Source organism: Orycteropus afer, unplaced genomic scaffold, assembly GCF_000298275.1.
Source record: "Orycteropus afer afer isolate SDZICR_OR568_19922 unplaced genomic scaffold, OryAfe1.0 scaffold00034, whole genome shotgun sequence".
Taxonomy (NCBI): domain Eukaryota; kingdom Metazoa; phylum Chordata; class Mammalia; order Tubulidentata; family Orycteropodidae; genus Orycteropus; species Orycteropus afer.
In genome coordinates this window covers 2,930,566-2,947,465 of record NW_006921621.1, presented here as the reverse complement: position 1 = coordinate 2,947,465, position 16,900 = coordinate 2,930,566, and the positions used below count along the sequence as shown (strand labels likewise).

At 36.5% G+C, this 16,900-nt stretch overlaps 1 protein-coding gene across 1 annotated transcript in view; it reads right to left on the bottom strand.

The window, feature by feature from the left end:
- PKHD1 (PKHD1 ciliary IPT domain containing fibrocystin/polyductin) overlaps nt 1-16,900 on the bottom strand; it is a 774,619-nt gene that overhangs the window by 67,330 nt on the left and 690,389 nt on the right. Inside the window, exon 60 of the mRNA XM_007936280.1 lies at nt 5,766-6,783. Coding sequence (XP_007934471.1) covers nt 5,766-6,783 — 1,018 coding nt within the window. The remainder of the gene's footprint in view (nt 1-5,765; nt 6,784-16,900) is intronic.

Here is a 16,900-nt window from a genome sequence, read left to right as displayed (position 1 = left end):
TCCGAGGAGTGGCTGGTGGGTTTGAACTGCCAGCCGTCTGGTTAGCAGGCAAGTGTCTTAGCCACTATGCTACCAGAGCTCCTAGGTACTCTGAAGGATGTAACAGAGAGCTGGAGCCTTGACCACATAATATATATTGTTAAGATTAAAATATACTCAAGTTAATTTTATGAAAAACTAGATTAATGGTTAAGAAGTTATATGTTGAATTAATTATTTCTTTGTAATAGCTATAGGATATAAGATGAACATAACATATTCTTATTAAGTTGTTGAGTAGATGTTTGTTTTGTCTGTCCATTAATTTTTAAATCTCTAGATTTTCATGAGCCATATAATTTTTTTTAACATAACAGCTGTTCAATTAATGTGTGGGGAATTAAAAGACATTGAAATGTAGCTTCATGAATCTTTATTTTCCTAGGAGTTTATCATATGTATTCTTAATCTTATTTGCTTTTAAGGTACTATGGATCTAGGAAAAGATCAATTTTGAAATTAGAACTACTTGTGCATGAGGGCAGGGAACTACTAGATGGAGCTATTCCAACGGTAGCAATAGATTACAATTAACATCCTGTTCACAGGGAAAACAGAAAAAAATATAAACTGCAGAAGAAGAATCAAAGAAGCAGTGGTCTGGGGCCATTTACTATAAGAACAATAGTCCCCAAGGGCATCACCACAGAAACAGGGCTGTGAAATAAATGATAGTTTTAATGATGACCATGAATCATCAATAAAAATGTGAATGGTCTACATTATTATCCATTTAATAAGGCAGGATAATATATAATCTGTTTTGTTGTTGTTGTTGTTTAAGATAAAAAAGATTAAAGTTTTTTTAAAAATGCTAGTGATTAAAGGAAAAATTTTTAATTGTAAAAAGTTTGCTTAAGCAGAACATCTCATTCTCCCACAAGGCACATAAATAAAATAATATTGTGGTCATTTTGCCACCTATCTAATTCAACAAAGTAATGAATTTGTATTGTAGTGCTGTGTGCTATCAAGTCAATTTTGACTCATAGCAACTATATAGGATAGAGTCCAAACCAAACTCTTTGCCATCAAGTCAATCCTTACTCATAGTAAACCCCTTTGGGTTTCCAAGGTGGTAAATCTTTGTGGAAGTAGATTGCCCAGTCTTCCTTTCAAAGAGTGGCTGGTGGGTTAGAACCACCAACCTTCTGGTTAGCAGTCAAATGCCTTAGGCACTATGCCACCAGAGCTCCTTTAGGATAGAGTGGAACTACTTTATAGAGTTTTCTAGGCTTTAATCTTTATGGGAGCAGATTGCCAGGCCTTCTCTCCTGCAGAGTAGCTGGTGGTTTCGAATCTCCAACTGCTCAGTTAGCAGTCAAACCCTTAACCATTTTGCTACCAAGGGGTCCTTATGTGTTGAAACATTCTTTAATGGTAAAGCTGGGGATTTGTCATGGGGAGGAGAGAGAAGCTGACAACATGGGAATCTCTTCCAGAACAAACACTCTGCCAGCTATAACCTATCTTGAAAAGAACATTTTCCCATGTTGACAGAAATATTCTGTCCTTGCATATGCCAAAGGCTGCCTCCTAGAAAGCACATGCCTGGGGGTATGGAAAGATTATAGAAGAGGAAATGCTAAATGAGACTGAATGTCAATAGACTTGTTTCACCTACTGTCTCCCCTATTTTTCATCTCTATTCCAAGTCAGCTTGATAAGGTGCTCCCTACACAAAGGAGGAAGACGTAAAAAGCCAGTAATGTGATGTGTACACAGGCATACATATGCACGCACACACAGAGATATATACACTCACAGTGACATGCTACACCTTCAACTGTTTTCAGGGCCCGTAACTAACTGCAGGTCCATGGCAATATCATAAAGGACTTTATGTGAAATAGGATATTCATTTTATACTGTTGCATAGCAAATCACGACAAACTTGGTGGCTTATAACTGTACAAACTTACATCCCTCTTAAGGAGCTCTAGTAGTACAGTGGTTAAGGCATTCATCTGCTAACCAAAATGTGAGCGATTTGAACTCACCAGCCCTCCTTGGGAGAATGATGAAGTACTCTGCTTCCACAAAGATTTATAGCCTTGAAAACCCTATGGGGTGGTTCTACTCAGTCCTATAGGGTCCCTATGAGTCAGTATTGACTGGATGGCAGTAGGCTTCCCCCTCCCATTTTATCTCCTACTTTCCATGGGTAAGGAGTCCAGATAGGCAGAGCTGTGTTCACTACTTAGCTGGAGGCTCTTAGGAAAACTCCACTTCCAAACTTACTCAGGTTGTTGGAAGAATTCATATCCTTGCCATCGTAGAACTGAGGGCTCTGTTTCCTTGCTGGCTATCAGCCAAGGCCCACCTTCTACTCCTCTAGCCCACCCACCTTCTTTATCATGTAGCCCCTTCCATCGTCAAAGCAGCAATGACACATTCAGCCTTTCTCAAACTTAGGATTTCTCTGATTTCCTCTTCTGCCAGAGCAGAAGATAGCTCCCTTTTAAGAGTTCACATGATTAGATTGAGTCTGCCTAGATGATCTACAATGGTCTCCTGATCTTAAAGCCAATGGTGCCACATATCATAATGTAATCACCGGGGTGATCAAAGTTCCAGGGATTAGGGCAGCAAATCTTTGGGAGGTCTTTTTAGGAATTCTGCCCCACCACAGATAGCTTCGGCATTTCAATAGCTAAATATCCATAAAAGATGCACATATCTCTAATGCTATTGTGCAAGAAAGAATATTGTTTAAAGATTTTTCCCCCAGTATAGTAAAGTCCTTTGAGAAGGAATCATGTTTGATAAAGCAGAGGGTCAGCAAAAAAGAAGAAGACCTTCAACAAAACATATTGAGACAGTACGGTGGCTACAACGATGAGGCTCAAACATAGCAATGACTGTGAAGATAGTGCAGGACCTGGCAGTGTTTCCTTCTGTTGTAATAGGGTCTCTTTGAGTTGGAACTGACTGGATAGCACCTAACAAAAAGAACAACATGAGGACAAATGAAGCAGGAGAGAGGAGGGAAAAGAGAAAAGAGGATAGATCATCGAAGAGGGCAAAAATCAAGTTTCTACTAAACAAGGGAAGTAATATAAAATATGTCCTGCCAAATTGTAGGTAAAAAATTTATGTACAAATAAGATCCCAATGGGGAACCTCTAGTTATTAAATGTAGATTGAACACATGTGTCTATCTTTGCACCCTCTACCAAAACCCACTGCCATTGAGTCAATTCCAACTCAGCGAAACTCCACTAACATGATGCAAAAGAATAGACATGAATAAAAATTATGTAAATCAATACAGACAAAAAAGACAACTGAGGAGATACCTGACAACAGAGGCCAACAAAGTTTTGGAAGATGGAAAGCAAAGCTTCCTGTAACTGACTTAGTTAAATACAAGAATCATAACCCATGTACCTCTACCCCACTGTCATTAAATCAATTCTAACTTATAGCAGCCCTGTAAGACAGAGTAGAACAACTGCCCCATAGGGTTTCCAAGGCTGTAAATCTCTACAGAAGCAGAATGTCACCTCTTTCTCCTGTGGAGTGGCTGGTGTGTTTGAACCACCAACTTTTCAGTTAGCAGCCAAGTGCTTTACCCACTGCACCACCAGGGCTTCTTTAGAAGAGGATAAAGATCAAGAGGGACCAAATGATCTGCTGAACTAGAGAGGTATGGGCCTTTGGGGCATTACAGAGTCTCAGAGAGTGGGGATGAGGCTCACAGGTGAAAAGATGGAAACTGGTTACTTGCTACTTTGAGAGAACAGAGGAGGGAAGAGAGCAAGGGGATGGAATGACATAATAAAGTTAAATCTTAACCATCACACAAAGACAATAAATAGGTCTAATGCTGATTAAACAGCAACATGCAGAAAAAATTAACATAGTGGCAGATAAGTTGCTCTGTGTATAAAAAGGTAATCAATATATTAGTTGAATATACCCCGAAGTGTGAAGACATCTCTTTTTTAGTTTTGTCTTTCACTTCAGTTATAGTGAATACCATATCCATTGGAGAACACTGAATAGAAGTAATTACTATCCATTAAATATTAATTGCTTCCTTATTAGTACCACCATAAATAAGATGAAAAAGCAGTAACAGCATAATTACTTTAAAAGAATATGCACATTCTAAAAATTCCTTGAGTAAAATATCCCAGAATCTAAACAATTTTACCTATTTCAGGGACCCAATATCAACTCAAAATGTGTATATATTTGTGCTTATTTTTTCAGTGATCCTGACAAATTTATATGAATGATCCATGTTTGCCCTTCCAAAGTCTTCTATAACCAAACAGAGCACACATTTGTGAGATGATTACTTTCATATTTGTTTCCTAAGTATTATGACCTGCTCATATTTGTCTCTCAAATTAAAGTATCAGCTCTGGTGGTATAGTGCCTAAGGCATTTGACTGCTAACCAGAAGGCTGGTGGTTCAAACCCACCAGCCACTCCTTGGAAGGAAGACTGGGCAATCTACACCTATGAAGATACTATCTCAGAAATCCAAGGAGGGGTCACTATGAGTCGAATCGACTTGACAGCAATGAGTTTGTTATTATTATTATTATTATTTTTGGGAAGGAGACCTAGTGGCACAGTAGTTAAAGTGCTAGGCTACTAACCAAAAGATTGGTGTTTCAAACTCAGCTGTCATTCCATAGGAGAAAGATGCAGCAATCTGCTTCCATAAAGATCTACAGCCTTGGGCAGTTCTACTCTGTCCTATAGTATACTATAAGTTGAAATCAAGCTGATGGCAATGGGTTTGGTTGGGTAATGTTTACAAAAATTTGGGGCTCATTGACTTTTAACTTCATTTTGTGACTGATGTGTTTCATTTTGTGACTGATGTCTTAGATGAATTTTGGCTAGTCAATTCACTTCTTGGCTAACTCAATCTATGCAAGTGAGAGGAATCTACACTTGCCATCCCCTTATTGTATACTTCATGCACTTCTATGTTTCTTAAGCACATGAAATACTCAGGTAAGTATTCTTATAAAAAGCGTACTGGAGATATATTTTTTTGAGGGCTTCAAAATATAAATTTGTAGAGAGTCAGGATAATATAACATAATATACATCATATGTACTACATAGGTCTGTACCATAAACATAGTTGGCAGCAATGATGTTCCTGCCTTACAGTATTTGATGAAGGTATCCTTTAGGTAGCACTATAACCCTATATTTAGTAAAACCCAATCAGGGTCACTGCTCTAGCCTAGTGAATTCCTGGTCATCTCTCCAAAATTTTCTCAAAGATCCTTCTTCAGTCCCTACAAGCAGAATTATTCCCACCACCTTCAGTGTTAAGGTTTTAGTTCCCACTTTATGATATTCTGATAAATAGCATTTTTGTTCCTTAGGACAAAGATCATATCTATTTCACCTTTGCAACCCCAAAACCTAGCCTACTACTTTAATTCAGTGAATGAATGAATGAACTAATCAACTGAAAACTGTTGCTTCAGACAAATTTCTTCCCATGTAATTTTTACATAGGAAGTATCAAAATATAACCTCTTCAACAACAGAACAACAGAATAATCATGAAGAATGGAGATCTGATTGAGAATTTTAAAACAGAATTTAAATCTGCGTGACTATTTAAATATTTATTCTTATCTTAAGAAGCAAATTGGTTATGTGATTCATTGTTAAGTAGACTGACATTTGTAACATGGGCCCAAGAAATCTGTCCTCATTTAGGTGTTGTTATAATCAGTACTTACCCATAGCCAATGACTCCCTTTGACTGAGTCACCATTAAGGTCCCAACAGTCACATTCAGGACATTCTCTAGCAACCCCGTCTGTTGAGCAGTAATAACCTGGTAAGCCAATTTCTGTAATATGTTACTTGATAGAGGTGGAATCAGTTCTGTGTTTCTTTCTGTTGGCAAATCACCAATTTCAATGACCAGCACCCTTGAGATAGTCTTCATAGTTGTTGGTGATGGGATGCTATATGAGCTCATATCTATCATGAGAGGTCTGCGTTGACCAAATCTTCTATAATGAGTGGCACAAGCCACAGTTGGGCAATTGCGTCTTCTTTTTGCCCTATTATCAGATATGGCCCTTATGGTCCCTTCATTGCCAGGCATCTCATGAATGATTCTGATTTGGTCTTGGCCAACCCGTAAGAAGTCAGTTAGTCTTTTAAGGATCACTGTTTCCCAGCCTTTTTCCAGGACTGAAAAGATCACAGTGAAAGCCAAATGAATGGAAACACTTGAGCGTATTTCAATAGGCTCCTTTCCTTGTAGGACAACATAGAAGAGGTTATCCATGATGGTGAAGTGGTTAGCACCAACAGACTCATCCAGCAGTGAAGAAGTTGACTGAACCAGAGTAGGCGGAATGAAACTTTCTCTTATAAAGACAAGGGGTCTCTGGAGTTCATGATAGAATATAGCTAGTAGAAGTTTGGAGGTGCTTTCATTCCCTAAAAGGGAAAAACGCAAAACTTGAGGAGTCTCACCCGCAAAGCAGACCTTGGTGATTTGCCTGGTAGGTAAAATGGAATAGAAAGTAGATACAGACTCTGAGGTAGAGCAGACAGTATGGGCATTCATACTACTAAAGGTATCCACAAAACCACCAGTGACAGATACAACTGGATATAATTTTTTGATCACCCAAGTGGCATCAGCATTGTCAAGAATTAAAACCACCTGGTCAGTCTGTTTGCAGATGTAGCCTTGCATCAGTGATTGGTATGTGCATTTCGGTTCTTCTCTAAATGTACCTATAAAATAAAGGAAAATCATCAATTGACATATTAGCCACAATTTTCCAAAGATGATTTGTAATCCATCACTTTCAGCATCATCTATATTCTCATGAAACATGTATTCAACATTTAAATTATGCTGGATCCTGGAAATATAAAGAAGCCTAGGACATAATCCCTGTGCTTAAAGTGCTTAAAGATGATGGTTTTACATATAAAAGGCATTAAACCATTGCCATGGAGTCCACTGCAACTCATAGTGAATGACCCTATGGGACAGGCTAAAACTGCCCTATAAGGATTTCCACGGCTGTAACCTCAGAAGGAAGATGGGGCAATCTAATTCCGTAATGATACTGCCTCGGAAACCCAAGGAGGGGTCGCTATGAGTCAGGGCTGACTCAGTGGCACATAACAACAACAACGTTTATGGAAGCTGACTGCTATATTTTTCTCCTGTGGAGCTGCTGGTGGATTCAAAATGCCTACCTTTAAGACTATTAAATCTGTTTTGAATATATATGTTACATAATATATACTTTTTTACAGTTAATAGTGTATGTAGTAGCTAAATGTAAAAAGAGTTGAATAAGTAAAAGAATTAAGAAAAGAAACAATCACTAAGGGCTCCATATGAAAGAACAGTAGGGAAGAAGAGGGTAATAAGATTAGAGTCAATGGAAGGAGAGGTAAATTGATGGGCTGGACCAGAGAATTTATAGACATACATTAAAATTGAAGTGGTGTGTTGTGACCATATTGTAAAGGACTGCAAGTGTCAGACCATATAATTTTCTCACACTTTCTCTCCTTCCCTATAGATGAAAACTAAAAAAGTGCAAGAAGAGGAAAAGAAAGTGATTTTGGGAGTTGTTGACATTAAGTAGAACAAGTTGAGAACGTGGTGCAAAAAGAACACGTGTAAAGAAAGCTTTATCCATTGACTCATTATCCCCACCTATTCCCAATTCTCCTCTCTAAGAATTAAGAGTATATTGTTCTGAATCCACAGAAATATTTTCTGCTCCAATGAGCATAGGTTTTCTTTGACTTAAAATTTATATCCACAACACTGTCCTGTATTGTTTTCTAGATAGTTTGAATGTGCCTTGGTGCAAATTCATCAAAATAGCCTAAGGTTTGGAACAAGAAAATTGAATTACTATTGATGTAGGAAATATTACATTTGAGCATGATCTAACCTTCTCTTATATCCTTCCTTCCAAATGATACAATTAGAAATATATGTCAAGGTGGCTCACAGTATCAATAAAATTAATTACTAAAATGTTACTCTGTAGGTAGGGCACTTATTTCCTCTGCATCATCATCATCATCATCATTACTATCAACCAAAACAAAATAACAAAATATAATCAAGCTTACTTTCACTTGTTTCTATAATATATTCTTCATTATAAGAGTACCTTAGACACATTCATATGTGTGTGTGTGTGTGTGTGTGTATAATGCAAAAATATACAGAAAGATGTACTGGTGATGCTCTAAAACCTTAAAGGGCTTTTGAAATATGACTAGCCAGCTTTTTGTAGTACTAACTTGATCATATCATTCTGCTTAAAACATTCTTCACTGGCTCTCCACTGCTTTCACAAGACATTCCAAGTTTCCTTCCCATTTCAAGTATTCCACCCCTCACTCTCTCATTTGGGCTCAACTGTCCAAGTTAATTTCCTCCTGCTCTCCATACAAACCCCAAATTCCAAACCAACTAGACTAGTTTCTATGCCTTACATGAGCCAATGCTATTCTTGTCATGACTTTGCTCATGATATTCTTTGCACCAACCATACAAGTCTACATTGTATAATTGATACTCTACATTCTACAATGGCAGCTCAAGTGCCATCCCCTCCCTGATCCTGTAATTACAAGTTTTATTTTGCCTATTGCATTTCATACTCTGGTGATATTTTCGGTATCCTAATTTTTATAAATGAAATGGAGACCACGGTATTTATCATCCAAAGCTTGAAACTTAAGAATAAAAGAAATACTATTAATAACTCACTCATTGCTTTCAAGTTGATCTCGACTCATAGTGACTCCTCCTTGGGTTTCCAAGGCGTTTTCTTTATAGAAGAGATTGCCCAATAGATCTATACCAGGAACTTCTTTGGCACAGTGAGTATCATCACCTGAATTATAGCTATTCAGCAATAGTATTTACCCTATAAAGCAGTGAGTTCCTTCAAACCTCGGCTGGATACCAACTATATTTTGATTCCCTTTAGTAGGTGCATATATGTCAAGAGAATGCAAACAAAATTTCTTCAGGATAGTTAATGATGCCAAATAGAAACATGGGTCTTTAAGATGGAACAAAGATGACAGGAAACAGTAAATATCTGAGTAAATACAATTTATTTCTATTTTCTTCTTAGCTTCTTTAAAATGCATAGAACGTTTAAAAGCAACAACTATTGTCTCAGGGAGTAATGTATATTACAACTATGACATGAAAAGATGGGATTTGTATGGACTATATGCTTGCAAGATTCCTATATTTTACATGAAATGGTATAGTATTACCACACTCAACTCTAAGTAGAGTGTAAAAACCTCTATTTTTCTGAGATTCCCTAGGAAAACCACTAAAATACTAAGGGAAAGAAGTATAGCTGTAAGGTCAACAGATAAATTAAAATGGAATTATAAAAAAAAAAAAAATAGTCAAATACTCTGAAAGAAAGCAAGAAAAGCAAAACAGAAGAAGAAAAAAACAGAGGGGGAAAGCAGAAAACAAGTGATAAAATGGTAGACAATTCACAAAACAAAATCTGACTGACTTAAAGGGAGGAAATAGAAAAATCCATAATCACAACTGGAGATTTCAATATCCTTCTCTCAGAAACTTGTAAGCAAAACCTAAAAAATGCTTAAATAATTTAAGTATTTACCACCTTGACCTAACTGGTATCTATAGACACTAGACCTTACAACTGTAGAATACATATTCTTCAAGTAAATACAAAACAAAAATTCTTCAATTTTCACCAAGACAAACCATCTCTATTTTCATAGAGATCCAGTAACAGAGAGGCTTGTCTGTGTCTTTATCTATCTGTCTGTCTGTCTGTCTATCTATTCAGCTATCAACCCATCCATGCATCTATTCATACATATATCCTAAACCCAGAAGTCAGTCTACCATGAAGGCTTTTCCCCCAACCTATCTCTGCCTTCAGTATCCAAAGCTAATTAGTCCTCTATTCAGCAGCAGGACTGATGAACCATTTTGATAAATTTGAAAGGATGGAAAAAATAGAGAGTATGTTCTTTGACAACAACTAGATTAATTTAGAAATCAATAATAGGAAGATAGTGAGGAAAACCACAAACAGAGTAAATAACACACATGCAAATAATCCACTGGTCAAAATCCAATGATAAAAACCAAAAGAAATTAAAAAATATTTCAAACCAAATGCTAACATAAGCACAACATATCAAAATTTGTGGGATGCAGCTAAAACAATAGTTTGAAGGAAATGTATAGTGTTAAATGGTTATATTAGGGAAAAAAATGCCTAAATTCATTGATCTATGGTAGGACTTATGGAGTCCTGGTAAAACAGTTGTTAAATGGTTGGCTGCTAACTGAAAGGCTGGTAGTTTGAACCCACCAGCTGCTCCACAAAAAAGATTGCAGTCTGCTTCCATAAAGATTACAGGCTTGGAAACACTATGGGGCAGTTCTACAATGTCCTATTAGGTTGCTATGAGTCAGATGACTCAATAGCAATAGGATGGGATGATAGTACTTTAAGAATTTAGAAAAAGAAGAGCAAAGCAAACCCAAAGTAATTAGAAGAAAGGAAATTAAAAGTATCAGCAGAAATCAATTAGAGAACAGACTAAAAACAAAATAAGTAAACAAAAAAGACAATCAGTCAAACAAACAAAAAACCCAACAAGAAAAACAGAGAAAGTGAACAAAGATGAAAGTTGATTCCTGGAAAGGAAATAAAATTGATTAACCCTTCACTAGACTAATGAAGATAAAGAGAACACAGTCAATATCAAGAATAAAGAGGGATTATCACTACACATCCTATAAACAAAGTGTATAATAAGAGATTATTACAAATAATTTTATGCCAACAAATTCAACAATTTAGATTAAATATAGACACCTTGAAATTTAACATGAGATACAACAGAAAAGCTGAATTTCTCTATATCTCTAAAGAAACTGAATTTATTAAATTGAATACCAAATTATTAATTTTTAAAAATTAATTATCAAATACAAAAGAATGGTCACTTTTACATAATGTGCTTTCTCTCTATAATTATATAATATGAAATCTCAAATGTTAAATCAAGAATCATCTTCAAAAGCATAGAATCAGGATGAAAGTAATTAATTGCATGATTTTAATGACCATGGAAATTGTGCTTTGAAACCCTGATGCACCAGCGCCTACTACAGTTTTATCTTTTCTAAATGAGATAGTTAGGTAGCCTTCCCTCATGGAAAATTCTTGAATCACACTGGTTCCCCTTTTCTAAACTATATATCCTATTCTCCTTCTTTTTATATGATTTTTATCCTCTTTCAGGCATGCTGATGTCATCAATTAAGTTACCACCATCATTCACATCCATCCAGTTTTATAGACCTCTGGCTTTGTTTTTCCTGTTCTCTCTTGGGACATATAACATCTTTTAAATTGACTTCTACAAAAAGCCAAACCAAACCCTTTGCCATCAAGTTGATTCCAACTCATAGCAATCTATAGGACAGAGAACTGTTCCCATGGGTTTCCAAGGCTGTAAATATTTAAGGAAACAGACTGCCTCATTTTTCTCCCACAGAGTGGCTGGATGGTTCAACCCACCAGCCTTTCAGTTAGCAGCTGAACATGCTTACCTGCTTGACTCCTACAGATTGCTAAATTTTAGAATGATCCTCAAATTAAAGGATCATTATCCTAGTTAACAGGATTCTCAATCATGTTCTGCTACCAACTAACCATGTACTATGATAAACTGTAAAACCTTACCAGAAATCAGTGAGATTAAGGGATTATTTCTCAAGGCCAGGGACTATATCTCATAATTAAATTACCAAAGGGCTCAGCATACCATCTCAAACAAGATAATTAATGTGTATAAGTTTATTGATATGTGAAGTGCTTTTCAGAAATAAAACTGATTCTTTAAACTTTTATCTATTCTTTACAGGTGTTGAATTATAAGATTATTATTCTCTAGCTCAAGTACATTTTAATTCAATTCATCATAACAATGATAATCAAGTGTATTATAAAATGTTATTATGAATATTGATCCTGGTTGGATGCTAATATATGATAGATCAATAATGTAAGAAATCCAACTATTACACATGAAACCATAAGATTGAAATTATGGCTAACAATTTGGCTAAAAAGTCACATTTTCTTCTGTTTCTGAATCACATAAATGATTTGTTCACAGAAGATTCTAATGTGATAGCACTTTTTTTTCCTTGACTCATTCATTCATTAAATAAATATGCACATAGGAACAAGTTGTTTTTCTCTTTCTGTACTTCCATTCCTGATAACAGGTGCTTTCTAAGGGAAAAAAAAAAAAACATTTATAATATGATTCAAGTATTCTTCTGAAGTAATGATATACAATCTTCAAGACACTCCTTTGGAGCAATCATGTATAGTAGTTATACCAATAGGATGTGTATTTTCGTAGAGATCCAGTAATAGAGATGCTTGTCTGTCTGTTTATCTATCTATCTATCTATTTATCTATCTGTCTGTCTATCTATCCATATATCCACCCATCCACCTATCCATTCATCTATCCATACATATATCTTACACCCAGAAGTCAGCCCACCATGAAGGCTTTTTCCCCCAACCTATCTCTGCCTTCAGTATCCAAAGGTCATTAGTCCTTCAACAGCAAAACTGATGAAGCAGGTTATATCTCCTGTTGGAGGCTGGACACAGAGGAGGCAGGAACTCCAGAGGGAGAATAATACAAGAGAAAAGAGAAGGGTTTGAATTGGGGAAAGGGGCAGAGGAAGTTGGAAAGTGAGAGTTCAAGAAGTGCAGGATCTCTGCCAGATGAGTGTATGATGGAGCATCTGTACCTCCTCCAGAGGCTGGGACTCAGGCCGTATGTCCATAAACAAGCTTAGGAATAAGGTGGTAGATTATGAAATGTCACTGTCAAATCTTTATGCTGTTGTTGCTAGCTGCTGCCAAGTTGGCCCCTGACTCACAACAACCTCATGTAAAGAGATAGGACCATTTCAGTCCATAGGGTTTCCATTGTCTGATTCTTCGGAAGTAGATGGCCTAGATTTTCTTCCTATTCTCTCAGTCTAGAAACTCTGCTGAAACCTTTTAAGCATCACAGCAACACACAGCATCCACTGACAGCTGCCCTTGAGGTATACTGGCCCTGAATCAAACTGGAAATTCCACATGGTAGAATTTTAGAAAATTCTATCACTGAAGCACCATTGTCACAAGCAAACTTCCTAACCACATGGAATTGTGTATGAGATGGATTATAATCTCTGGAATTGAATAAATATTTATTGGGATATTTCATATATGCTTAACCTTCTTACAGAAAGATGATTTTGTTATTAATTGTATCACCCCTCCATTCAACAATATGAAGAATTTGCCTTATTGTTATTACTAAACACTGTGCTGAAACTAGGTATTAAACAGAAGGCACATATGAGTACTCAAATAAATGTTTATTTGCTTGCTTAAATTTAGCTAGGTACCTTCCTGATTTCACAGAAACTAGTCGGAAGGAAGGTTGGACAATCTACTTCCATAGTGACACTGCCTAGGAAACCCAAGCAGGGGTCGCTATGAGTCGGGTCTGACTCGACGGCACACAACACAACAACAATAGTGCAATGTCAATTACACATATTGTTTCTATTGCTAATTTCTCCCACTTTTATGTTTTAACTCAATATATGAACATGTTACCAAGAAGAAACCACATGAATTCTAATTTCTGTGACATTTGATTGGAGATTCACTATAACCCTCACATAGTTGATAATTAGTATCACTTTATTGAAAAGAGAATTTATTAAACATTTGTTATTATAAATATTCACACCATGCCTTCCTTCCTAGCCACCCCACCACTACCACCACCACAGGGAGGACATACTCATTTTGATCCAAGTGTAAAGGATATTTAGATCGTTTCTTTGGTTCTTCTCAATAAAATATAAAACAAAATAGGATACCTTTTTCTCCAAAATCATATAGTCTATATTTTCTTGCTATCCAAGGATAACACTGTGCAAAAAAACAGTCTGTGATAAATACCATATTAATTATACTTTTATCTAGACTTCGGAAAGATATATTGCATCTAAAACCAGAGCTTAGGTTTCTTTGGCAGTCATATGAGAATGACACAGTTGGGATGGGATTGCCTTAACCTCTTTGTAAAGGAGATAAAGCTGCACACAGGTAAGATTTACTCTCTGGGTGAAAAAAAAAAAAGATCACATATTGGTAATTATTGTGGTTAGCTAGAGAATCTCCCCTTTTTAACTGAAGTTAAAACAAACAAAAAATCAAAATGAGTCCACCAAATAATGATGTAGTCATCTCTTGAGATGAAAAACAGGCTCTTCAATAAATAAATAAATAAATAAAATTAACCATTAGTTTTACTGAAGTAAATCAGTCTGACACTCAAGATGTGAGATTTTGAAGAGCAACAAATTCACAGCTATGACCTTCACAGAATGCACTATAAACAGAAGACACATTGTTGTATTTAGGTACAAGCTGATGTTTTACAGATAAAACTGAACCCTTTAAGAGAGAGAGATTGAGAGGTTGGAAGGAGTAGGTGACTGAAGGTATAAGCGCCTTAAGAGGCTAAGCGGAACAGGGTCAAAGAAAGTAGGTTCTGGTTGGTTGAAACTATCTTCCATAGAGCAGGAAGGAAGGTTGGAGTGTTGTGTAGGTGGATGGGGGCTTCCTCATGGAAAATTGGAACCACTCCCATATGCTGGGAAGTGTGAGGTGAAGCAAGGTCATCAAAAGAAAGTCAAGTGTAAGGATGTATGTTGGGTGTTGGGATGAGAGGAGGGAGTTTAGGTGGAATGTTGGTGGATTGAGAAAATATTGTGAGACAGTCATTGTAGAAAAGGAATGAATCAATACTTTTTATAGAATGGGAACTATTCTATGTAAACAGGTACAAATCCTTTAATCCAAATTAGTAGTGAGAATGAATATTATTTAGAATGAGAAAGAAATCACAACAACTACAAATTTAAAAAGTCTCATGCATATACCACAAACTTGAGAAAATCTAGGGGAAAAATATTTAGTACTTAATGATCTAAAACAACTCTGTATTACTTTTTTCCTGTACTTTTTTTTTTCTTACTGCTTCTTCATATAACAACAATGCTGAAATGTTTTCTACAGAAAGACAAATCCATTTCTTTAACCTTGTTGATTAACATTAGTTTTTTTTTTTGTCACTGGCAGTTTAGAAGAGTATCATTCAGCTTCATAATTCATTATTGGTAATGTTGCATAATGTTTAGAATTGTTGTTAAATGTAGGATGTTTCTTAGGTAGCTCTTCTCTTGTATGAGCTGGAATATTTGAATAAATTTACACAGACTAACTTTTCTGGAACTGTCATTTCAAATCTTAATTCTCTTCCACCTCTCACTTTCTTCTTGTGCTTTAGGAGATGTGTATATCACAGTGTGACCAACAGCCCAGCTCCTTTATGTCACTACACTGGGTAAGTCAACACAGATGCATAGTAACAACTTTACATAGACGTGAAGCACAAGAAGAACCACATCCTCTTAAACCTAAGTCAAATATATGCCACACTCAACTTTCTCTTAGCTAGACCCTAAAAATGTTTTATGGCCACCTCCATTGTCACTCAACCCTACAGTACTTAGGATGAAGGGAAACTGATAGTGGTAAGAGAGTGATGCCTTAGCCAATTGCAGCTAAAATATCTTACTTTGTAAATTTCATAAAAATATAGGACTTTGTGAAAACATTGCTAGGACTCCTTTTGTGTTTTTGGAAGGGATCCATGCAAGTGAGGACCTTGACATCTAAATTTTATTATCTTCACAGTAGGTCTGTCTGTGCTACAGAGGATGCCTTGATAGCAAAGACAAATAGGAGAGATTGATGTATATCTTAATTAGTTGATTCTTAGACTGATGACTGAGAAAAAGAGATAGAGGGTCACAGGTTTTAAAGATATTTGCAAAGAATTAATTATAATGAAGCATAGTAAATCTTGAGTCCCTCTTTGCAGCCACTGTGTCAATCCATCTTGTTGAGCCTCCTCCCCGTCTTTGCTGACCCTCCACTTTACCAAGCCTGATATCCTTCTCCAAGGACTTGTCCCTCTTATAGGATAATATTGTCTTGGGATCCAGCATGACAATGATGTGAAGATGATGCAGGAGTGGGCAGTGTTTTGTTCTGTCATACATAGGGTCCCTGATTGAAACTGACTCAACAGCACCTAACAACATAATAAATCTGAACTGCATAAGTAGGGAAATGAAGAAGAGATGATGTAGAGCAAAAAAAAAAAAAAAAAGTAGATATGGCAATGGATTTAAGGCCACAATGAAAGGACTCTTAAAACAAATGAGTTAGAAAGATGTGAGGTTATGGTCTGAGAGTAGGGTGCTTGAGTTCATGATTTTGAAGATTGCTGTAGATGGTGATGAAAATTTTATCCAATGACTGTGGAAGTGAGTGGTAAGGTAGAATAGAGAAAAGGCATCCATGACAACAACAACTAAAATATATTGAAGACTTCTCAGTCACGTATTTTAGAGACGATTTGAGAGGAGTTGAACTGTCAAGGTTTTGGGTGAGTTATGCACCTGGACAAGGATCATGGCAGAGTTAGGAGGAAGGGGAAAAGAGTGACCCAGTTCCTACAGCCTTCATAGAGAAAAGAGTAATGACTATCATGTCAACGTTGTTGTTGTTGTTATGTGACGTTGAGTCAAACCTGACTCATAGTGACCCCTCCTTGGGCCTCCGAGGCAGTATCACTACAGAAGTAGGATTGCCCAACCTTCCTTCCGAGGAGTGGCTGGTGG